This window comes from Furipterus horrens, unplaced genomic scaffold (assembly GCF_987537825.1).
Source record: "Furipterus horrens unplaced genomic scaffold, mFurHor1.1.pri manual_scaffold_3, whole genome shotgun sequence".
Taxonomy (NCBI): domain Eukaryota; kingdom Metazoa; phylum Chordata; class Mammalia; order Chiroptera; family Furipteridae; genus Furipterus; species Furipterus horrens.
In genome coordinates, this window is record NW_028327173.1 from 17,755,390 (window position 1) to 17,779,757 (window position 24,368).

Consider the following 24,368-nt stretch of genomic DNA (forward strand, 5'->3'; position numbering starts at 1 on the left):
AAATTCAAATGGCAACCGGGGTTAGGCAGGAAAACTGTAAATGTAGTAGGTTGCGTAACACAGGGAAAGTTTTTTTCACTTTTTTCTCCACAGTAAGGAAGACAACCACACAAGCATAACAGTAAAAAGCAACTGACATAAAGAATGTGCACCCAGTATTGCTAGATCATCTATGTGTTTTAGCAGACATCAGAAATTTGGATTTTTGTGTAATAATTTCTGAATTTTAAGTTTTTTTAAACAAGTCAATTTTTGAAAAGATTCTATTTCTTTATTTTTAGAGAGAGGGGAAAGGAGGGAGAAAGAGAGGGAGAGAAACATCAATGTGTGGTTGCCTCTCGTGTGCCCCCAACCATGGACCTGGCCCACAATCCAGGCATGTGCCCTGACTGGGAATTGAACCAGTGACCCTTTGGTTCGCAGGCCGGCACTCAGTCTGAAACTGGAAAAGCCAGTGTTCGTGCTGCCTGTCAGCTACCAGACCCAATAAGCAGACACAGGGATCAAATCTTTTAGGGCACTTTATTCAGATGGTTGGGGATCTGAGAAGGCAGCAGGTTTGTGCCCTAACAGACTGTCTTAAATTCCATTATAAAAGGACCCTTTTTATAAGAAGAAAAGTGTAGGTAAGGGGGTTGGAATTCAGGGAAAAAGTTAATTGGATAAAAGCTGCAGCGTTCTTTTATCTGAGTCCTGGGCAGTGGTCTTTGCATCCTGGGTGCTGGTCACCTCACCTGGAGCACAATGGCTCAGATACCATCCTGATTGCTTGCCGTCCTCCTGAAGTGCAAAGGTGGAACTGCTTATGTTCTCCTAGAGTAAGGTGGGTCATACCTCCAGTTTCTGAAACAATAAATAGCTTTTTACATACACCGATTACTAAACTTATTAGCTGTTACCTGAAACTAGAATTTTCCAATATTTGAATCCCCCCCCCCACATCACATCCATTGAGCCACACCAGCCAGGGCAAAGAGGAGCCTTTTAAAAACTCCTCCACTAGCCCTGACCGGTGTGGCCCTGTTGGTTGAGCCTATGACATTGTTAAATGTGATTGAAGTTTTACTCTCAGGAGCTTAAGTCTCCAAGACTGGAAATTACTGGAAAGCAAGAACAGAATGTGACTGCTCCCTACAGCCAGAGGTGGGAGATAACATTGGAGAAAACTGCAGCTGGTGCAAAACCAACAGAAATCTCCTGTGTTGCCAAGCCCTTACCTACCCAGGGGTCACACAACGGCAACTTCCTTCCACCCTTTTATAATCCAGTTATAATCCAATAAAAACTCAAAGCCCCTACATTTCGCTGCTGGTGCATTTCTCTGCATCTAGCTCCTTTCCTCTCTTGAAAAGTGAATAAAAACATTGCTTTCTGCATTTTTCTTCTCTTTGTGACCACCTTAACAGAAAGGTCACGGTTCAATTCCCAGTCAGGGCACATGCCTGGGTTTCGGACCAGGTCCCAGGTTGGGGACATGTGAGAGGCAACCGATCCATGTATCTCACACATCAATGTTTCCCTCCCTCTCCTTCTCCCTCCCTTCACCTCTCTCAAAAAATAAATAAAAATTAAAAATCTTAAAAAATAAAATAAAAGAAGCTGTTGCCTTCCACCTGGCCACATCCTCCCCCAAGGAAAGGGATCTTTGCTACCTGCTTAGAGCAGGGTTTAAAAACAAAAATACAGTGAGAACACAAATGAACACTTCGGCCAATTCCCCAGGCACAGTCTATTTGATTCCTCCCTACCACCGGTTACTAATTCCCTAGAGTAGACCCTCACCACTTTTTACAAGGACTTCTCTGCCTTAGCCTCCTTTCTGATATCCCCCCAAACCCGGCTTCCACAGAGTTAGTGCAATCTTTCTAAGATGTTTTGTGTCTCTCCCCTAGTTAATATTCTTCCAAGGCTCCCCACAGCTCTCAGCTCAACAACTGAGCATGGCCTGGCTTCTACCTGCTTCCCTGGCTCAGAACCCCACACCCCGATCCACACAACACAGCTCCTTGGGACATTTCAGCATCTCTGTCTTAGCAAGGGTTGCTCCTTCTGTTTGGGACACCCCCCCCCCCCATTTCCCCTTCTTCTAGGCAACTCCAACTGTACATTAGGACAAACCATACAAGTACATGCTTGGTGATACAATGTCACAGAAAGGGCACAAGACCACCTGAGAAGTCTTCTTGACAAAAAAAATCAAACCTGGATGTCATCAAACCTTTAGCTCTTACTACCACCTTACAGGAAATGTGGGGGACAGCAGAACATGTTAAATGACACCACCAAGAAGCAATCAGCCAAATCCTCTAGAATGTGGGAAATTTCATAGGACAGACCTGGTTCCTTTGGCAAAGAGCAAAGAAAAAAAGGTCGAGGGGAGAGGTCTACAAATTATGAGAGACTCAAGAGACACACCAACCAAATGTGATGTGTGGATCTGGTTTGAATCTTGATTTGAATAAACCAGCTTTAAAAATAATTATGAAATCATCAAAAAAATGTAAACATTAACCACACATATCTACCTAATAACAGGAATTACTATTATTTCTTTAGATCTGATGTGTGTTATCATTGTATTAGGAAAAAAGGAGTCCTTATCTTTTAGAGATATATACTAAAGTGTTTATTGGCAAAGTAATATGATCTCTGGAATTTGCTTTAAAATAATCCAATGGGTTGGGCATAGAGAAAGTAAGATCGGCTGTAAATTCATACTTGCTGTAGCTAGTGGATGGGTCCTCTGGGGTTCATTACACTATTCTCTACTTCTATTTATTTACTTCCATTTTTTTATTTAAATCATTTTTTATTTTTCAATTACAGCTCACATACAATATTATATTAGTTTCAGGTGTGCATCCCAATGATTAGACTCATACCACTTATTAAGTGACCACTTTGATAAATCTAATACCTCCCTATCTTGAGGGCAGAGGTGGGTGGCCTTCGACTCCCTGGGATGTGGCTCCCAGCATGAATAAATGAATGAATGACTCTCAGTCTTGGTTCGTTTGTGGTTGAGGAGCTCCAGCCCCAACAAGTAGCTAAGCTCCTTTGATGGCAAGACCAGTCATGTTATACGGGCTTGTTCTGCTGGGTGAGGCAGCACAAAAACTCCAAGAGTTAATGGCATTTGCCTCTCAGTGACTGGGGGTGGGTGAGTTCCCTGAAGAATCCAGTTGCTGGCTGGACTGACATGGTCTGAGAAACAGGCATGACAGGTGCTGTTTTCTTTCTTCCTTCCTTCCTTCCTTCCTTCCTTCCTTCCTTCCTTCCTTCCTTCCTTTCTTTCTTTCTTTCTATTTAAGAATTTTTTTTATTTATTTTTAGAGAGAGGAGAAAGGAGAAGAAGGAGAGAAACAAAATGTGTGAGAAACATCCACCACCAGTTGCCTCCTGAACAAGCCCCCAGTGGGGGGCCTGGCCTGCAGCCCAGGTATGTGCCCTGACTGGTAATCAAACCAGCAACCTTTTGCTTTGCAGGGATGATGCCCAACCCACTGAGCCACACCAATAAAGGACAGGTGCAACCTTCTAACTCAGAGTCCAAAGGCCTATCTGGTGCGTCAACTCGGCAAAACCAGCTCACACCCTGCAAGATGCTTTAAATGACTTACATGCCTGTGAACACCAGAAAACCACACAGGAAGCTCTCCTCAGGCAAGTGACCACCAAGACCCAGTTAGAGGAAGCCTTTGGCGTGAACAGTAGCTCATGGAGAACCCCATGTCTCCTGTGAGGCGAGCCCCAAGGATGAGGCTGCTCAGGCTGCTGATTTTACTGGCCCACTGGGAAGTCGCCAGGGCTGAACCAGGTAGGTGCTGCAAATGCCTATGATGTCTTTGTTTTGTACTATGAACTCAGGATCAAGGTTGCTGGAAGCTGCTCATAGAAAGCTTGTAGTGCTCCTGAAAATAGCAAGGCAGGAGCTGTGCATGGAGGCCAGGTGAGAGAGTTAGTAGGCGGTAGGAGTGCTGTCTGAGCCTAAAGATTGTGAGTGGAGGTGACAGATGGCCAGGAGAGGGACAATGACTTTGCTAAGAGGTGTTGAGACATAAGAGCCAGCCAGCTGGTAGAGGGAAAAGGTGGCAGGAAGATTCGTGAATCCATTCAGCAAATATTAGTTGAGGGCCTTCTATGTACCATGAGCTATTCCAGGAACCTGAAAAGAAAACAAACAAAGCCCCTGTCCTCCTGAGGCCTTCCTTCACCTGAGAAGAAACAAACCAAAAGACACAGGTAAATACACAGTATTCCAGGAGACAACAAGTGTTGTGGAAAAGAATAAAGCAGAATAAAGAAAGGGAGGAAGGGGAGGTGTGGCCAGAGAAGAGCTGTCTAATAAAGTGACATCTGAGCAAAGACCTGAGGCAGGGAGGGAGAGCCATGTGCACACTTGGAGAACATTCCAGTAAGAAAGGATGGAAAGTGCAAGGCCCCGAGCTGGATGCACAGGTGATGTGTGTGAGGATGAGCATGGCTGGAGCAGAGTGGGCAAGGCAGGTGGTAGAGGTCAGAGGGCCACAGGGGTGGGACAGGAGGCTGGCACCAGCTCATGTATAAACTTGTAGACAATTTGAGTCAGAGTGAAATGGGACATCATCAGAAGGTTTTGGCAGAGCTGTGATGGGATCGGACATGCATATATTTAAAAGGAAACTCGGCTGTTGTAGTGAGAAGAGGCAGGGGAACAAACTTGTGTCCATTTGCCTGAGACTTTTCTCATTTTAGCACTTAAAGTTTGGTGCTTTGGACGCTCCCGAAGTCCTGTGCAAACTTGGACAGCTGGTCACCCCACTAAAGAAGCAGCCAAACAAGGGGGGCGGGGGCGCGGTTGGGGGAACTATTGCCATCATCCTGAGAGAACATGGCAGCTCGGCCTGGGCCAGTAAGATCAGAAGGTCTGACTCTGAACAAGACTTGTTGACAGATGGTGGGAGTGAGAGAGGAGGACTCCAGGGTGTCCCAAGGTTTAGTCCCAGCTACTGGAAGGACAAGGTTGTCATTTGCTGAGATGCGGAAGGAGGAGCTAGCAGTTTGATTTGGGATACGTCCAGTCCCAGATGCCTGTTGGAGGGTTCGGTTTCCACTCAGTTAGAGGGGAGTCAGTGAGAGGGCTGCACCTGTAGTTTTCTTTAGGATTCTAGATTGCCCTTCTCCGGAGTCCTTTGAATGGAATCTTAGAGATGATCCAGCTCATTCCTTGTCCCTTTGGAACTCAGTCCTGGTCTGTCCTCCGGTCATCCATTTCTCAGACCCAACTCAGGAGCAGCTGGGAGCCTTGGCAAAGTGCTCTGCCAATGCGGCCAGGCATCTCAGTGAGGAGGAGGTGAGAGGCGGGGACAGGAGACCAGAGCGAAATGCCTGGGAAGGACTCAGATTCAAAAGCTGCGACTTAAAGGTGGAAATGTCTCTGGGACAAGCCCTGATAGGATGTGTGCTCCTTCCATGGGGAGGCAAACACCCTGCTTCCCTCTGGGGGACTCAGAGCCCTGCCAGGGAATGATTGCAAGATTCTTCCACTCCCTCACTCTCTCACTTATAAGATTTTATTTATTTATTTTTAGAGAGAGGGGTTAGGCAGGGAGAAAGAGAGGAAGAGAAACATTGATGTGTGAGAGGAACAGCGATTGGGTGCCTCTCATACACGCCCCAACCCCGAACCTGGCCCACAGCCCAGGTGTATGCCCTTCCCGGGAATTGAACCAGGGACCTTTCAGTTTGCAGGAGGATGCCCAACCTACTGAGCCACACCTGTCAGGGTACTCTCTAACTTTTAAATATGTTTTCTTAGAAATCCAAATGTCAATGGGCAAATCCCTCAGCACTGGCTCTTGGTGGTTAAAAAGAATCTCTCCTCCCTCCAAAATGCATTAAGATGACGTTGCAATATTGTTTACAATGCCAACAACAATAATGAACTAGCTAAATCGATTATGGTCAAATCTCTTCCTGGAAGAGATTCAAGACAATACAGCAAAATTGAAAACAATAAGTAATATTTATTAAATACTTATTATATGCCTCATACTGCTGAAAATTTTACGATACCCTCACAACAGCCTTGTAAAGCAGGAATTATCGAGGAAACAGCCTTTAGAGAAGTAACTAACCAAGGTTGTACATCTAGTTCATGCCTGAGTCTGGACCTGAACTCAGGCTGTCCAATTTCAATCTGTTTTAAAATAATGTTATGTACAAACAAACAAACACTAAGGAAAATAGCCACGAAGAGCTAACATTTGTTTACCGAGCGGTCGTGATGGGCCATGCTTGTGCTAGGTGCTTGATATATGCTCTATTTTTCAAGCTTATTTGAAACATGAAATAAAAACCTCACTTGATTTTTCTAGTCCCGGTAAAGTGGTTCCTATTACCACTACATCCATTTCGCAGATGAGGAAAATGAGACTCGGACACACAACAGTTGCCCGAGATTCCACCGCTAGGAAGTGGCAGCACCAAGTCTGTACTACCGACCTTAAACAAAGAGCCTGCCAGATATTTCTCCAGCAACGTAGGTTTATTCGGGACGTGTGGTCTAACGGTGAACCCAGCAAGTCCAGAGAGCCGAGCGCAGGAAGCGCGCTTGCACAGAGGAAAGAAGGATTTCAGGGAGGCTGCTGTCAACAAGGAGTCCATGACAGGAACCCGGTGGTCGACGTGTAGTGGCTTTTCATTGGCTGAGTGGTTGCCAGGCAAGAAAAAGATCCTCCTTTTTCCTGCGCGAGTAGCAGAGTAGAAAAACATCTTCCTGTCGGAGATGGAAAGTAGGTCTCTTCCTGTTTCCGCGTAATTGGCTGTGAGTGTTAGGTTTGAGAGCGCCCCGTGCAGGCCCTCCCAACTCCAATTTAGACCGGGTTTCTGTTTATTAATCTTCACAGCACTCAGCTGCCTTTTGCATTATGCCCTTCATGTCATCTCTAGGGATGATGGTTTTTATAGGAACTATTTTTTCTCCCTCAAACTTTCTGGAATATATACATCTGTAATTTAAAAACAAAATTAAATTTGAAAAGAATTCAACAACATCTCTAAGTTGTTACAGGATCTGAGTCTCTTTTAGAAGTGCAAGAGAACTTTTTTAAAATTAGTTTTATTTATTTATTTTTAAATATTTTAATTGTAGAGAGAGGAAGGGAGAGAGAAAAAGGGAGAGAAACATTGACGTGTGAGAGATACACGGATCATTGTCTCTCACACGCCCCCAACCAGGGGCCTGGCCCACAACCCAGGCATGTGCCCTGACCAGGAATTGAAACAGTGACCTTTTGGTTCACAGGCTTGGGGTTCAATCCACCGAGGCACACCAGTCGGGGCCAGAAGTGCGAGAGAACTTTGAGGTACCCAATCAGAGAGCAATAAGCCCTGCTTTGCATAAAACTGTGGGGTTTCTACCGGACGCCGACTTGCTGGCTTCTCTCCTCCCACACATACCCTACGCAACACTGCATTGTCCTTCGGCTTCTAACTGCCCAGAAACAGACAAGTTTTTTTTCAGTGTGGGTCAGCATGGTAGAAAAACATTTCTCTCAAGAATGGGGCTGTTGTGAGGAAAGGGCAATCCATGTATTAAAGCAAGGGGCCAGTAAGTACTGAATTTAAAAGAGAACCCCCTGTTTTGGAGGGCCTTAGTTAACAGGGGAGGAATAACAATGGAAGTGTTTAGGGTTATTGCTTAGCGTCAAAAACAAAGGACTGAAATAGGATAGAGGTCGTCTGGTGGTCTCTGTTATACACATAACGAAGTCATGGAATCACAGTGTTAGAACTGGCAGGGTCTTCAGATAACCTGTGTTAGCCTTTCAAATCACACTTGAAGCGAAGGCATCAGAGAAGAAAACTTGAGGCCTGAGGGACAGAGTGGGCAAGGGAATGAGCATTTCTGCTGGCTTGTCCAGCCTGCTGCCAGGTGCTCCATATGAGATTTCTCCTTTCATCCACACATCCACCCCTCTGCTACTGACATGGTTATCCCCACTTTACAGCCAAGGAAACTGAGGCTCAACTGGGAAAACCTTGTTCAGGTTGCCACTGCCTATGTGGAGGAACCAGGATTTAAAACAAGATTTTCCTGATTCCAAATTTCATGCATGCTCTTTGAAAAACAACCCACTGCCTCAAGCCAAAAAACCTAGGTCTTAACCTTTTACTGTCTATATGACCTTGGGTCTCTATTGGACCATCTATAAAATAGGGATAATAGCAGAGGAGACATTAAATGTGACAGTTAAGTGAGGTCACGCATGTACACGGTAAAGCTCTAAAAGTTTAAGGGACCATTTTAAAAAATGCCCAAGGTCACACTATTAGCTAGTGATAAAGTGCACCATGATCATTTCTGTTCTATTTGAATCACATGTCTGCTGCTAACTAGCTCAGTTTCCTCATCTGTAAAATGGTTACTGTAATAGAATGTATTTCATAATTGTGTCCTGAGGCCACATGGCTAGTCTGGCACAGCATCTGGCATTCATTAGGTGCTAAATAAATGGCAGGTGTCTTCCTGCCTTCCTTTTCTTGTCTCTGACCATAAGCAAACTTACCTTTTGGCCAGTTTAAGATCTTCTTGGGCTCTAGGAATGATTTTTGTGAGTCCCCCATCCCATCACAAACCATAGTAAAAGGATATCACATTATAGAGAACTTCTAATTAAATTTTTAATATTTAATATTGCTTTTGAAATGATTTATTGATTTTGATGGCTTTTTTTTTTCCCCTCTAAACTTTGGAGCCAAAGCATTTTTTTCAGGTCTCAGGCATTTCCATGGGCCTTACAAAGCTACTAGGCCCTGGGCCCTGTGTCTGTCACACCCAATGGATGAGGAGGCCCAGTGACCCCTTTTGTGAAGAAGGAGGAAGGCCAACAGACTCCTTTGCCTGCCCAGGTACAGGGAGCAGAGCTGAGCTGTCAAAATTAAGACTAGAGGTGCGCTGTGCCCACCAGCCCTGTACTGGACAAAAGTCATCTAGAAGGAGACAGGATCTGTCTTCACATTGTTCTGATTCACATTTTCTGTCCCTGGATCTGCACCTTATCTGCAGAGGATGGCAGCTGAGGGGGGACATTGGGACAGGCAGGGGAAGGATGCAGTCACTCCTCCAGGTCCCATCTCCCTCCTGTGGTCAAAGGGGGACTTGCAGGATCTCCCAGGGACCAAATTAAAGTTAACTACTGCTTTGCGTTGCTGTTTTCTTATTATCTCATATTGTCTCGTTTCAACCCTCACACTGACCTGGAGAGGCAGGGGGTGCTGTTGTCCCATTTTACAGACAAGAAAAGCAGAGGCACAGAGCAAGTCGCTCATGTTCACACAGCTAGTGGGTGGTGGGGCTTGAATTCCACCCAGGTCTATGTCTTCAACTACTCAACTAGTCATTTTACTTGATACCAAATTTATTCATATTTTCAATAATTCGTGAATAACGACGACAGCTTAGTATACCTTTTATTTTAAGATTTTATGTATTTATTTTTAGAGAAAGGGGATGTGAGGGAGAAAGGGAGAGAAACATCAATGTGTGGTTGCCTTTCTCATGCCCCCAACTGGGGACCTAGCCGGCAACCCAGGCATGTGCCCTGCCCAGGAATCGAACTGGCAATCCTCTGGTTTGCAGGCCTGTGCTCAGTCCGCTGAGCCACACAAGCCAGGGCTACCTTTTCTTAAAACTCAAGAAATATATGAACACTTCTTACTTTAAAAGATCCCAGCAGTATGAATATATAAAGCTTCTTAATTTTAATGAGATCCCCAGGTGAGGGGTCTGCACAGTAAAGTTTGAGAAACTCTAGTCTAAAAGTTGAAGTGTGAAAGTGCCCAACTGCCCGCGCTCTCCCAGGCTCACTCCTGCCCCAGGGCAATTGCCAGGGACAGTGGTGTAGTGAGATTCTTTTCTACAAGCCCTTTCTCCTTCACTGTCTTATTTGATGCTCAGGCCAGGTGTCGAACACCTTCAGGCTCAGCAACGCAACCCCTTGCCCAGAGTCCTCAGCCAACAGGTGAAAGAGCCTGGATTAGAAACCAGATCACCTGTCTCCCTATCCACGGTTCTTGTGCCCACTCCCTTCTCCATGACATGGCAATTAAAGCTTAATTCCTCATAGCCTGTGATGATTTCCACAGACACCTGTGGCTCCCTTTCTTTTATGGGTAACATGTGTATTATAAAAGCCACCTTCTGGGGGCTCTAGGGGCTCTAGTCAACATTGTGTCTCAGCTTTGGAGTCAGAGAGAGGTCTGGGTTTGAGCCTCAGTTTCCTCATCTGGTAAATGGGCATAAGAATCCCACCTCAGCCCTGGCTGGTGTGGCTCAGTGAATTGAGCGTCGGCCTACGAACCAAAGGATGACCGTTTTGATTCCCAGTCAGGGCACGTGCCTGGGTTGGTGCCAGGTCCCCAGTTGGGAGCGTGTGAGAGGCAACCACACATTGATGTTTCTCTACCTCTCTTTCTCCCTCCCTTCTCCTCTCTAAAAATAAACAAAACCTTAAAAAAAAAAAAAAAGAATCCCACCCCACAGAATGGCTGCAAGGGTGAAATGAGACAAGCAGGTAAAGGGCACCTAGCCAACCTTCTTTGAGTGCTAAGCCTCCTCCTCACAAGCTTGCTCATTCATTGAATATATGAGTATATTCGGGCATCTTCCACATTCTAGGCACTTGCATCCTAGATAGAGATCAACAAGATAGGCTTTGTGTCCATGTCCTTATGCAACTGACACTGTAGACAAGGAAGATGGACAATAAAAAAGCCAACTAGATGATTTCACCCCTGAGAGTGTCCTGAAGAAAATAAAACTGAGGGAGGCAAGAGTTAGTAACCAGATGGTTGGGGGGAGTGACACTTGAGAAAAGGTAGTCATGGAAGGCTTCTCTGAGGAGGTGACCTTTGGGCTAAAGCCTGAATGAGGAAGAGAAAGCAGCCATGTGATGACCTGGGGAGGACTGAGGAAGGCAGTGGAGGAGCCAGCAAAGAGGCCTTGTGAGGAGAATGACTGGGGTGAACTGGGCTGAGCACCAGCTGAGGCCTCTATGAGCCCCCTCCATAATGAGTAGACTGGAGCCCAAGGAGGTGGAGCCCCTGCTTGGTGAAAGTGCTCTCTGCCATTCTTTCTACTATCCTGGCCTCCCCTGGAGTCAGGCCTTCAGACACATGCAGACAGGTCACAGGACTTGCCAGGAGAAGCTGGAAGCAGTTTCAGGTCTACACATTGACTAGACCAGAACTTGCCAGAAGAGGGAAACTGATAGCTGACACTTGAGCCTCCATCAGCAGACAAGGAGTTTCTGAAGTGCTGAAATGTTAATTGAATATTTCGAGGGATGACTTCTAAGGGCAGAACTGCTCAATGTTTGTGGTTAGTTGGGAAAGAGCCTGCTTGAGGCAGGGGAGTGGTCCCGGCCATCGTCTTTAGCGAGGAGGGCGGAGGGCTGCTCAGGATGCCAGCCTGGTCAGCCTGCTCTCAACTCAGGCTTGGAAGCGGCAGTGGCCCACTCAGAGTCCCAGTGCGGGGGCTTGGGAAAGCCACCAACTCTGTTCATTTACTAGTAGAAATGGGGCAGTTAGCTTCTTTCCTTGGGTTTAGGATCTTGTCCCCTAGATGTAAAATAAATATATTAGCGATCACAATTTGTGTGAAAATTTAAAATTCTTCCCATTATAAACAAAGTTTCTCGGTTTTGGTAAAAAATAAAAATGCAGGCATAGACTGTCTACAAGAAGACCTTTCTAAACCCTGGCCAGGTAGCTCAGTCAGCTAGAGCATCAACCCAATACACCAGGGTTGCGGGTTCTATCCCCGGTCAGGACACAAAGAAGAATCCATCCAATGAATGCATAAATAAATGAAACAACAAACTGACCTTTCTTTATCTCTCTGTCTCCCTTCCTCTCTCTCTAAAATCAATTTTTAAAAAGTCACATCTAAAGTAAAAAGTTACTGGTGTTCTCACCTTAGCATCATATCTTCCTGGGAGAGGATGGGGAGCCATAGAACCCCACCCCCACCATCTTCCAGGTGATCTCAGGCATGTTGACCTTTGACCTCAGCTTTCTTATTGGCAAAGTGGGGATCATGATCGATAACATACCCAGGGCTGTGGTGAGGATGACTAACGACCTTGGGAGAGGTAAAGATTTGCTCGGTCAGTCATTTGCAGTTTAACGTGAACAAGTTTCTGCTTTTTTCTTGAGACCAGGTTTAGATCCAGAGAGGTAGGCAAAAGCTCAGAAGCATCTGGGAGGAAAAGTCAAGAAGTGAGGATCAGGGCGAGGCTTCAGTTCCAGCCTGTCCTGGAGCCACACTGAATGTCCTGTGGCTTGGGTGGTGCCTTGGCTATCCAACCCTGAAAACAGCAGAAGCTGAACGCCCAGGCCCAGGCCTGGTTTCCTGAGGTTGGGCAGGTATTGACTGTTGGCTCTGAGTGACACAGGAAATGAAGGCAGAAGTGGAAGTGACAGCAATGGTGGAGGGTGAGGAAATCCCAGGCCTCACCCTTGTTTTACCCAGAAACACAGGATTTAGGGCAGAGGCCTTTCAACCCTCTTTAATAAACGTCAGTGAAACTAGGTACATCAGGCTCTGTGCTGGGTACAGATGATGAATCCACTCCACGTGGCCTGTTTCTTTGGCTTCCCTCCTCTCTATGACACGAAGAGATTTGGGGCATTTCACCCTCCCTTGGTTTGGACCTGAGTCCACCACTTCAGCTAACAGGACCACTGCCAGCTGCTTGAGTGACCACCCTGCGTCTGGAATCACTAAGTACGTCCACATGAGAGATTCCGCCCAATCTGAAATTACGTTCCATCTTTTCTGGTCTAGCATTTTTAAACTCTATTTCCACACTTATTCCCCAGGTTTTTGATGGTATTAATTAGCCAGATCTTACATTTGGTGTGTAAGCCTTCTCTCAGAGCAGATTTTTGTATGTATTTCCCTCGAGCATGATAAAATATGGCTCTAATTATGGACTCAGAGAGGTGAGGCAACTTGCCCAAGGTCACACAGCTAGTGTGTGGCTCTAGAGCCTGAGTGCTCAACCCTGACCCTCTCCCACCTTTGCTTTAAGACAAGCACTTCTCTTAGCGCTCCCAAAGGCTTCTTGAGGGTCACGCTTCAGCCCAACCCCTCTTACTGCTGCTGGGGACGCTGAGGTGGGGGGGCGGAAAAGGCCTTGTCAAAGGTCCCGGGCTACTGACGGAGAGAGCTAAGCCTGTGCTCTGCTTCACTCAGTGCCTCCCTGGGCAAATATCCTGGTCCATTTTCTCTGGACTCTTTCAAATCTGTGCAACCTCCCCACTCCTCCAGCCCAGGGTTCCCCAGACTGCCTCCCCATCCGGGCTCAGGGAGGGCCCAGCATTGAGGAGGGTCTCCTTTCCCTTGCAGGGAAGTTCTGGCACATCTCTGATCTGCACCTTGACCCTGATTACAGGGTATCCGCAGACCCCTTCCAGGTATGCCCATCGGCCGGCTCCCAGGCGGTGCCCAACTCGGGCCCCTGGGGGGACTACCTGTGTGATTCCCCCTGGGTCCTCATCAACTCCAGCATCTACGCCATGAAGGAGATCGAGCCGGAGCCAGACTTCATCCTCTGGACAGGGTGAGTGCCGTCACACAGCTATACTTCCCTGAATTTCTGCCGTGTGCCAGGCACCATCCTGCACTGTCTCCCTTAGTCCTCACTTGGAACTCAAAGGGACCCTGGATGTGGCTGATGCCAAAGTCTGTGCCCTCGACCTCCGTGTCTCCCGGCCTCAGCGGAATGCAGCTCTCACTGAGGCTGGGGACAAGGTCATGGCATGACTAGGCATGTGGAGAACTCCCAAATTTTAAGTTTGGGGGGTGAATATTGCAGCCACTCCCACTGAGGTGTAGGCACTGCAAGCCCTAGGGATCCAAATGCAGGGCTGGGAGAAGGTAGGAGGGCTGAAAGTAGTCTGGCATTGGGACCACATGTCCTGGTCAGCTGCTGGTCAACCTTGCGCCATCCAGGCCTGAGGACGCTCTCACTGGTCAGAGCACCGCCCTGTGTGAAGGGAGCTTGAAGGGTGATTTCTGCTCAGCCACAGGGACTCCATTTCTGTTTCCCATCCCTGAGAGTAAGTTCCTCATCTGCGCTCAGCATCTGCAGTCCTCCTCACTCGGCTCCTTCTGGAGGGAGGAGGCAACCAAGGGCAGGCAATGGGAACTGAGATGATGTAGACCCCAAATCGCCTTCAAGGAGCTCATGGTCTTGTGGGTGATGCAGAGAAGCCCACTGACTGTTATTATATCCCAGAGATGAGAGAGAGCACCTGACTCCATCTGGCAGGACTGGGGAGGACTTCCTGTAAGAAGTGGCAAACCAGGGAGCTGGTGAGGAAGGCTGGCAGGAGCTCAGACTTCTTGCTCCCTCTTCCGGCCTCAATGGATACCTCAAAAGGCAGGATTCAACCCATGATGGCCCCTCGGTGTGTCATGGGAGTGACTAGGAATCACCTCAGAGGGACCCAGCAGAGAGGGATGAAGCTGGACACTTAAGAAATGTGATAGTGTCTCAGGTTTCTCTGGGCTCGTACATTAACCTAAGATGAGTGTGACCTTTAGGCTGTGACTGTGGACTCCTGCTCCTGACAAGGCTCTTGCTTGGGGAGCCTCTGAACTCTCCAGGGAGGGGCCCTTGGAGAAAGGTGTGACATTCTAAAAGATGTGACCCCTTTGTGAAAGGTGACTGCTTTGTGAAATTCATGATCCTTTCACAGAAACATGATTTTCTGGGTAATCTCTGGGACCTTGCAGAGATGTATGACATCGGATGAGACGACCTTTCGAACTTCTAATAAATCTTCAATCTAAGAAATTTGACTTCCCAGGGAGAGTTTCAGCCTCTTTGGGGAATAACATGTAGATATTGGATGTGTTTTCTATCAGACAGACTTAGATCCTCCGAACTAGAAAAAAAAAGGAATTTTGTTCTAATGTCTGAATTTCTGGCTTGCCCCCAGGGAGCTCAGGGCTACAAGGCTCCTCTTGCTGTCCCAGGGAGGGGATCAGAAGCACAGTAGGATGGAATGGGTGTGAGCTCAGACTCTGAAGCTGCCTGGGTTCAAATCCTTACTCTACCACGTTCTAGTAGTGTACATTTAAGCAGAATTCCTCCCCTTTCTGTACCTTGGTTTCTTTATCTGCCAGATGGGAACAAGAATAGAACCTATGGTTGTGGGGATATTATGAAGAATAAGTTAGTGGATATGGGCACAGCGCACAGAAAGTAGCTGGCACAAAGCGGGCTCGGGTGAGCTGCTGGCAGCAGCGTCAGTGCTATCAAGTTAATTAACTTCCCAGGGAGAGCATGGGTGGAGCTGCCTTGCCCTGTGGGGTCCAGCCCTCCCTAAGGCTGTAGCTTGTTGGGGCTCCTACTCCAAACTTCACCTTCCCCCATTCTCCTCCCCTGCCCTGCCACCTCACTGTGCATTTCTAAGAGGGATACAGCAATTGAGGTCAGGCAAATGGGGAGGGTGGGGGCACCACTAAATGGTCCCAAGTCAGGTCCAGATTCTGCTATAGAGTCGATCTGAATTCTCTGCTCTGAAGCCAGCTCCAGACTTCTTAGAAACCTTGGAGAAAGGGGCAGAACGCAGACAGCTTCTCCACCCTGAGCTGGAACCCTAGCGCTCCCTTCTAAATAATAGTATTACTTACATCCTAACAGCGACTCTTCTACGTTTCATATATATATTAAAACTTCCCTTTTATTGAAGTCCACACATTCTCTTTAAGTGGGTACCATTATTATCTCTATTTTACAGATGAAATAATGAGGGCTCAGAGAGGTTAAACACCCAGCCCAGGGACCCACAGCAGGTCCATGGCACAGCCCGGGTTTGAACTCTGTCCTGTGTGACACCCAACTTTAACCTGGCCGTACCTCTCAGTGGACAGCTGAGGCCCAGTTCCACAGCCTCTTTTTTCACAGCAGAGCCCCCCCCTTTCTTGTTCCCCATCCTGAGCTGCCAGCACCCAACTGGCCTGGCGATGTTTTGCAGAGATGACACGCCTCATGTGCCCAACGAGTCGCTGGGAGAGGCGGCCGTGCTGGACATTGTGGAACATCTGACCAAGCTCATCAGAGAGGTCTTTCCAGGTAAGACCCTGCCATCAGTCCCCCACAGCACTTCCTGGACCTCAGGGGGTGCCTGGCACCATGGGACAATAGCAGCGAGACGCAGAGGAATGGCCTTCATCCATTGACAACAGTGGCTGTGGTAAAGGCGCTGTGACAGGAACTTCACAGCCATTTTTCTCACCTTTCAACAACCCTGCAAGGAACATGAGAGCTCACTGGCTACGCACAGAACCTGTTCATGGGAATGCCTGATATTTCACTGCCTTCTGCCCTGCCTAACACCAGACTCACTGCTCCTTCTCAAGGCATCTACAGGTTATACACAGGCTTCATCCCTAGGGAAGTCTCATGTGGGCTTGTCCATAGGCCTGTGCCCTGTTGTGGCCCCGGAGTTGCCAGCCAGGACCCTCAAACTATCCCAGCTGCTAGGACTTCTGGGGGATGCTGATTTTCAGCCAAGGCGCTATTTCTTGGTGCTTCCCAGACCCTCCTTCAGAGCTTGGGAGATCCCAAGGGGATTGTGAGTGATTATGGCTGCAGCCCATGGGCTATGACAGGGAGAATGGGCTGTGAGTGAATACTGGCACCTGCCCAGCAGGTTGCTGTGAGGATTAAATAAGGAAATCCAACCACTCATTTAGTCAGTCAGCAAATATTTATTGAGTATCTACTATGGAAGATACAAGTCCAGGGGTAGGGGACTTGGCGGTGAACTGGATGCCAGGTCGTGACCGCATCTAGCACGTAAGGACTGTCTAACAGTGCCTGGCACAGAAGCAGCAAAAAGCAGGAAAGAATCTCTCCCTTCTCATCTGCCCTTGAGATTCCAGCAATTTGTGGTTTTTCTTACCTGGATCTTTAATGGCTGCCGGCATTTACTTTAGAGAGGTGAGGTTTTTCCAGGCAGTTACACGGATGGCTTCCTGCTGTGTGAACAATTCCTGGTGGAGATTGGACAACCTGCTCCTTTGGCAGAGCTTTCAGCATTCCCAGACCTTGCAGGCTATACAGGACAAAGGGTTTGTCAGAGATATTTTCCCAGCTGGGAATTGGAGGCTCCAGCCTTCCTTCCCTGGGGTGAGCTGAGCTCATATATGGGCGAAGCCCTGCCCTGAGCTCAGAGGAGTTTTTTGTTTGTCGTCCAATATTTATTGAGCAACTACTATCTGCCAGACACAGTGATAAAAGTGTGAATAAAGCTACTCACAAGGAGAAAATGAGGCTGATGGGCTCCCCTCCTTTCCCCTTCTTGGGCCAATTCATAGGCCATTTCCTCAGGGAGGCCTCCCCTGCCTCCACCCCCATCCCTGTTACACACTTCCACAGCAGGTGCCTCTTCCCTTGTTGTGACAGCCCACACACCTCTCATTACTCAATACCTGCCAACCCCACTGCACAGCAAGGCCTCTGGGACTGGCACTGCGTGCCTGGTACCAGGTCTACATGTTGGCGTAAACTAGGTGCTCAGTAAGTACTCTCAATGCATGAGCTAGTGAGACTCCTAACGCCTCCCACAGTGAACCAGATCTCTTCCCTAACAGTAAGATGGCTCTGGAATTGACAAAAACAAGGGACACTAAATTACCGAGTGGCTGATAACAGCTCTGAAGATTATTTAGATCTTCTAGCTTTCTCCTCATCAGCTGATGCTTCTTCTCTGAGCAGGAAACTTTCTGCTGGGAATGGGATTAGGGTCCAAGATCAGAGAACTCACTGCTCTTCCTTCCCAGGTCTGAGCAAAGTTCAGTCAGATTCTATTAAATGAGTTTTTCAGCGTATCTCTGTATTCTCCTCATCTGTGGATTTTTCCTCTTCGCTCTTCCCCATTAGCCCTGATGACTGTTGGCCAACTGAAAATGACTGACGACTCCACCAAGTGCTTTCACATATATATGCTTATATTTCTCCTTGCCCCCCCCCCCCAGATACTAAAGTATATGCTGCCTTGGGAAATCATGACTTTCACCCCAAAAACCAGTTGCCAGCAGGAAGCAACAATATCTACAATCAGGTGGCAGAACTGTGGAGACCCTGGCTCAGTAATGAATCCATCGCTCTCTTCAATGAAGGTACTAATACCATTTGCTACTATACACACTTACTGCATGCCAAGGACTGCTCTAATTCATCTTCACAACATCCCCATTTTATAGATAAGGAAACTGAGGCTTAAAGATACCAAGTCACTTGGCCAAGGTCACCCAGCTTAGAAGAGGCAGACTTGGAAGCAGAATCCAGGGCTGACTCCCATGCCCATGCTCCTAACCCCACGGCACTAGTGAGGATTCGAAGTAAATTTTTATTGAGCATTTACTGTGTTCCAAGCACTACCTTCAGCACATTACTAGACTCCTTGCAAAAAAACCTAGGAAAGAGCAGCGACCTTCAATTCAGTTCAAGCAGGGTTTCTTGACCTTGTCACTATTGACAGTCTGGGCCGGCTAAGCCTTGGCTATGGGAGCTGTGCCGTGTGCTGTAGGATGGTCAGCAGCATGCCTGGCCTTACCTCACGAGATGCCAGCAACACCCCCAGTTGTGATAACCAAAGAATGTCTCTAGACATTGCCAAATGTCACCTGGGGGACAAAATCACCTGGCTGAGGACAACTAATTCGAAGGCACAGCCAGCCCAAGGTAACCCTGACCCTCTCTCTTCCCTTTCCTCAGTCCCCTGCTGCTGGGGCTCCCCAATGGTCACAATAAACCAGAAGCCCATTGGCTTAGTTCACAGAGATCAGCTCCTAGGGCACAGAGATGAGTGGGGAAGAGTTAATGGTGTTTGCGGAGGGGCAAACACACTTCATTGTTATCACCATTATACAGATGAGGAAACTGAGACATACTAAGTTAAGTAACTTTTCCAAGTTGCACAGCTAATAAGTGATGGAGCCAAGACTTGAATCTAGGCAGCTTGGCTCCAGAGCCTTTGGTCTTAACCCCTGATGTTCTTATGGGAAAGATGGGAAGGGAGGGTTAAGGGAGGGATAAGGTGGGGGAGTGCAGTAAAGGGGGCCGAGGTATGTTTAGTCAGAGGCAGAGGACACCTTCATATTTTCCCTGGCTTTGATGTCCTAGGTGCGTTCTACACTGAGAAGTTGCCAGGGCCGGGGAGGACAGGGCGAATCGTGGTCCTCAACACCAATCTGTACTACAGCAGCAATGAGCAGACAGCCAGCATGGCTGACCCTGGCCAGCAGTTTCAGTGGCTGGAAGATGTGCTGAGCAATGCGTCCAGAGCTGGGGAAATGGTAAGGGCGCCTACCTCTTCCCCCTCCCACTCTGGAATCACTTCCCGAACAAGTTTCCCGCCCCGGCGCAAATTCATCCGCTCTCTCTCTCTAGATGCGTACATCAGAGAGGGTCTTCATCAGCCCAGCACCAGGAGGGGCTTCTTCCATCCTCAGAACAGCCTGTGAGGCTGGGACCCCAAAGCCCATTGCAGCTGTGAGGCTCCCGAGGGGTGATGATGACCCCAGGTCACACAACAAGTGGTAGAGCCGAGACCAGAAGCCCAGTCTCCAGACTGCAAGTCCAGTGCTCTTTCCGCTACTGCCACACGCCATGCTGCAGCCCTCACTGTGGGCTGGACCTCAGGGGGTGCCCTGCCCTTGAGGTGTGTCCACCTACCTGCCAGGTTGGCAGCTCCCCAAGGACTGGCCCTGTGTCTCAATTGCTTGAGTCCCTGCACTAAACAATAGGACATCTCAGAGGGACCTTGTGGCTGGTGCTTCTGAGCACTCACTGTGGGTTATCTCATTTAACTCTCAAAGCTCCACCAGTTAGGTGCTATTCCTGATGAAAAAAACTGAGGCTCAGAGAGGTGACACACCACTGGTGTCCAAGCTGTAGTTTGACCCCAAAGTTCACACTCCTAGCTGTCCCGTCCCTCACCCTCATGCTACCTCTTGCAGTGGTGGCCGAGGGCCCAGGTATAGTTAGCTGAGTGACTCAAGGAACGTCAGACATGGCCATGCATTAACACACGGCCTGTGCTACACAGTCATTCAAGGCAGGTTTAGTTACAGAGCCCGAGTTCTCCAAGAGGCCTGTATGTGAGGATCAGCAAGGTCTCATGAGGGATTGCCCTTTGAACTCCGCCTGGGATTTAGAGACGTGGAAATGAGAAGGGTACTCTAGGTGGCAGGCACAGCATGGGCAAAGGCACAGAGGGCGGGGAAGCAAGTACGCATTCATTACTGGGTACAGGGAATACTGGAATCTGCCCGGGAGAACAAAAGCAGAGGACTTCGGGAGAAAGTACATTGGAGCCTGTCTGCTTGCTCTGGGGAGATGGGCAAGCTTTGAGAGGTGGAACTAAAGGGCCGGGGAGGTCATCTCTGAGCCCCTCCTGGCTCCCTTTGCTCACAGGTGTACATTATTGGCCACGTGCCCCCGGGGTTCTTTGAGAAGACACGGAACAAGGCGTGGTTCCGGGAGGTCTTCAACGAGAAGTACCTGAAGGCGATCCAGAAGCACCATCGGGTCATCGCAGGGCAGTTCTTCGGGCACCACCACACCGACAGCTTTCGGATGTTCTATGATAATGCAGGTACTCAGCCTGGAGGGCACCTGCCAGCCTGCCTCCCTGCTTCTCTTGTCAGCCTGTCTCAGTCCTGTTGTCTCTCTCCTAAAAGGTGCTCCTATCAGTGTCATGTTCCTGACACCCGGAGTCACCCCGTGGAAAACCACATTACCTGGAGTAGTCAACGGGGCCAACAATCCAGGCATCCGGGTGTTCGAATATGACCGGGCCACACTGAGCCTGCAGGTCAGGAGCCCTGTGTCTGCTGGGGTTCGAGGAGGAGGGAGGGGAGGGAACTGAACGCATCACCATATTCCCTCTTTCTCAGCTAATCTGCACTCTGATGGCCACTGAACCTCAGAAAGGTCAAGGTGCTTCCACCCTTATAGAGCTCAGGATCAGAGCCCTGAAGGTATCTCCAGATCCTGCCACCAAATCAAGTCGTTTCTTCTTCCTCGTACCTCCCTTTTCCCTGGAACACATCACAGCCTCCTACCTGATTTCTCTGCTTTCAGTACTGCCCTGCAGTAGCTCCTCTGCTACATACTACAGAAAGAACTAATCTTTCTAAAGCACTTCTCTCTCTCCTGATCATAAACCTTCAATGGCTCCCCAGTGTCCCCAAGATAAAATGGATCTCCTTGGCCTGGTAGTCAAGTGTGCCCTCAGGCCCACATCTGTCTGCTCTACATTGATTGTGCTGCAGCCAAAGCAGGTCCCTAACTCAGCCAGCACTCCCTCACCTCCTGGGATGTACTTGTGATTGTTGAAATGACAAAGAAATATTATTCCTTAATTTATTCAACAAAATGTATTAATTATCTGCCATGTGCCAGGTCCTGTGCTAAGCTCTGGAGATACATAAGTGAACAAAAACAAAGTCACTGTTTTCCTGGAGCTGACATTCTTACAGGAGACAGCCGATACATAAGTCAAGTATGACATGAGATAAGAGCTAAGGAGAAAAGAGAACAGTGAAGAGGCAAATGGTGGCGTTTATAGATTGTGTGTGTGTGTGCTGTTAGATAGGTGTGGCAGGAAAGGGTCACTGATAGGATGACATTTCAATTCCTAGTAAACTGAGGGAGCGAGCCATGTGAGCATCTCGGGAAGGTGGCACAGAAGCCAGTCAAAGGCTCTGGGGTGGAAATGTGCCTGGTGTGTTAAGAGAAGAGCAAGGAGGCCAGTGTGGCCATGGAGGAAGGCACAAGGAGACACTGGGAAGGACGAGGTTAGATCACATAGGCCATGAGTAGGACTTTGGATCTGGAAGGTTTGGGGTGGAATTTAATATTCTGACTTATAAAATTTACAAAATCACCACACTTGCTGTGCAGAGGACAGGCTGTAGGGGACAAGGGTGGAAACAGGAGGATGAGTTAGGAGGTGATTACAATAACCACTGAGAGGCGATGGTGATGTGAGCCAGGGCCGCAGCAGTTGGGTGATGAGAAGTGCCAGATCCTGGAAGTATTTTGAAGGCAAAGCAGACAGGATTTGCTGGTGGATTGGATGACTAGTGTGAGAGAAAGAGAAAATCAAGGAGGACCCCAGTCTTTGGTCTGAAAACCTGGAAGGATGAAGTTGCCATTGAAATGGGATCACTGCGGGAGGAGCGGGTTTTGGAGGGAATATCAGAAATCTCGTTTTGGGCCTGTTAACTTCAGGATGTCTAAATGGCATTCAAGTGAAAATGCCGAGGGAGGAGGAAGCTGGGTGTTCAAGTTGGAGCTCCAGGAAGAGGTGGGTATTGAGATTTAATCCGGCAATTCAGAAAGGCCCTTTAAAACCACGAACTGGATGAGATAACCCAGGTCCCTGATTCTGGAGACAATGGAGATGAGAAGATGTCTGAGGATTTTTAAGAGTATGACCTCCTGTCTCCATGGGTGCTCAGAGGGCCCCACCAACATGCCTTATATCCTTCTCAGGGAAGGAATCAGACAGACCTGGGTTTGAATCCTGGCTCTACCACTCACCAGCTTTTTGACCTCCTTGGGCCTCCCTTGCATTATCTATAAAATGGCAGGAAGTTACCATCCATACATGCAGCTCCCCTTAACCCACCCCCTTCCAGTGACCTGAGGCAGGTACACAAATTTAAGCGGAAAGTGTTGGACAGATAAATCCTTGCAGATAGTTTCCAGTCTGGAAGATGCACCTGAGTCCTAGGGATCTTGGGTGTATCCCAAGCCTCCAATCAACCACAATTCTATAACCTCTCTCAGCCAGGCACCTCATCCTACTTCTTTTAAGTTGCTTTTTATCCATTCATTGTGTAAATATTTACTGAGCATCTTCTTGTGTACCCGGGAACTTGCGGGACAGAAAATGCACAGGCCATGGGGCAAACCATATGGTTCCACTCCCACCTTGGCCACTGAACCCCTGGCCAAAGAAATTAACCTCTTTAGGACAGTTTCCTCATCTGTGAAATGGGTGTAATAAATGCAGTTACCTCATCAGATTCAATCAGCTGTCTCCCCCCCCACACACCCACACACCCACACACCCCACCCCCACTGGTAATTATTAAATGCTTATTAACTAATAGCGGTCATTGTTACAGATATACAGAACCTGGGGGCAAAGGCGAGGTGCAGGATTCGGGGCGGGGAGTTGGGGGAACCCAGGCAGTTGCTCACCGCCGGCTTGCCTCGTGCCCCTTCTCCAGGACATGGTGACTTACTTCGTGAACCTGAGCCAGGCTAACGCGCAGGGGGAGGCGCTCTGGGAGCTCGAGTACCGGCTGACGGAGGCCTACGGGGTGCCCGATGCAAGCGCCAGCTCCATGCACGCGGCGCTGGGCCGCATCGCCAGAGACCAGGGGACGCTGCAGCGCTACTATGTCTACAATTCGGTCAGCTATGACAAGCAGGTCTGCAGCGGGGCTTGTCGCGACGAGCATGTGTGCGCACTGCGCGAGGTGGCCTTCGATGCGTATGCTGCCTGCCTGCGTGCCCCCGGGACTGCTCTGGAGCCCCGGCTCCTGCTTCAGCTGGTGGCGCTGCTAGGCCTGCGCGCGTTGCTCGTGCGGTGACCTTGGGCGCCGCCAGCCGGATCTCTGGACTCGCCTTAGTCCGGGTAGATTGGAGCCAGCGTCACTCACTGAGGTTGGACTTTTCCAGGTTTCCCGGCATCCCCAGAGTGAACGAGGATGGGACAGCCAGATCAGGAAATGTAGCCTGAAGACCCTACCACACAGTTCTTCCAAGTTTCACGTTTTATATTTAAAAAATGCTCTTTATGCATCTTATTTTTTGTGTATTATCCTTTCGATATGTAAATAATGTTTAAAGCAACTCCCTTGCACAGTTATCGAACGTCCCTCCACGGATAATGGGAGTAAAACGAGCCGCCAGGGAGATGCGTCTTGTTGATCCTGTGCCCTCGCCCTCCCCTGGCACACAGCCCGAACTAGAGGCACACTTAGTTCGCGAAGTCCCGCAATTGGGGATCAGAATAGGCCTTTCTGTTTTGCTTTGCCACAATGCAATGTGAGAGGTCGCTGTTCAGCCTAGGCGCTAATCTCCAGGCCATTTTCGCTGCCGTGGACCTCCAGGAGGCTCAAATGCAAAACAAGGCAATTAGAAGCCTGCTAGACTAAGGGCAGTGCACGGTGGGAGGCCTGCCTTCCGAGCTAGTGGTCCTCGGGGCTCAGCGGGCGTGGGTGGGGCATCCCTGGCAGGCTGCAGAGCCAGGGCCCGGGCAGCCTTGCCGGGTGCGGAGAGGCG

General features: G+C 48.7%; 1 protein-coding gene across 2 annotated transcripts; it reads left to right on the forward strand.

The window, feature by feature from the left end:
• Nucleotides 1–3,490: 3,490 nt before the first annotated feature.
• Nucleotides 3,491–23,890, forward strand: SMPDL3B (sphingomyelin phosphodiesterase acid like 3B). Of its 2 annotated transcripts, none has more exons than XM_090271512.1 (8): nucleotides 3,491–3,817; nucleotides 13,394–13,607; nucleotides 16,033–16,130; nucleotides 18,038–18,181; nucleotides 19,188–19,360; nucleotides 20,481–20,661; nucleotides 20,747–20,880; nucleotides 23,309–23,890. In XM_090271512.1, the coding sequence occupies exons 1-8, from the start codon at nucleotides 3,718–3,720 to the stop codon at nucleotides 23,672–23,674; spliced, it is 1,410 nt and encodes a 469-aa protein (XP_090127638.1). In that variant the 5' UTR covers nucleotides 3,491–3,717; the 3' UTR covers nucleotides 23,675–23,890. The 2 variants fall into 2 exon arrangements, with proteins under 2 accessions (XP_090127638.1, XP_090127639.1); XM_090271513.1 differs by having other exon boundaries at nucleotides 13,451–13,607.
• The last annotated feature ends 478 nt before the right edge of the window (nucleotides 23,891–24,368 follow it).

Coding starts and splice junctions, on each gene's coding strand:
- SMPDL3B (XM_090271512.1), top strand. CDS start 3,718: ATGGAGAACCCCATGTCTCCTGTGAGGCGAGCCCCAAGGATGAGGCTG. Junction 13,608..16,032: donor GACTTCATCCTCTGGACAGG/GTGAGTGCCGTC, acceptor GATGTTTTGCAG/AGATGACACGCCTCATGTGC. Junction 19,361..20,480: donor CGTCCAGAGCTGGGGAAATG/GTAAGGGCGCCT, acceptor CTTTGCTCACAG/GTGTACATTATTGGCCACGT.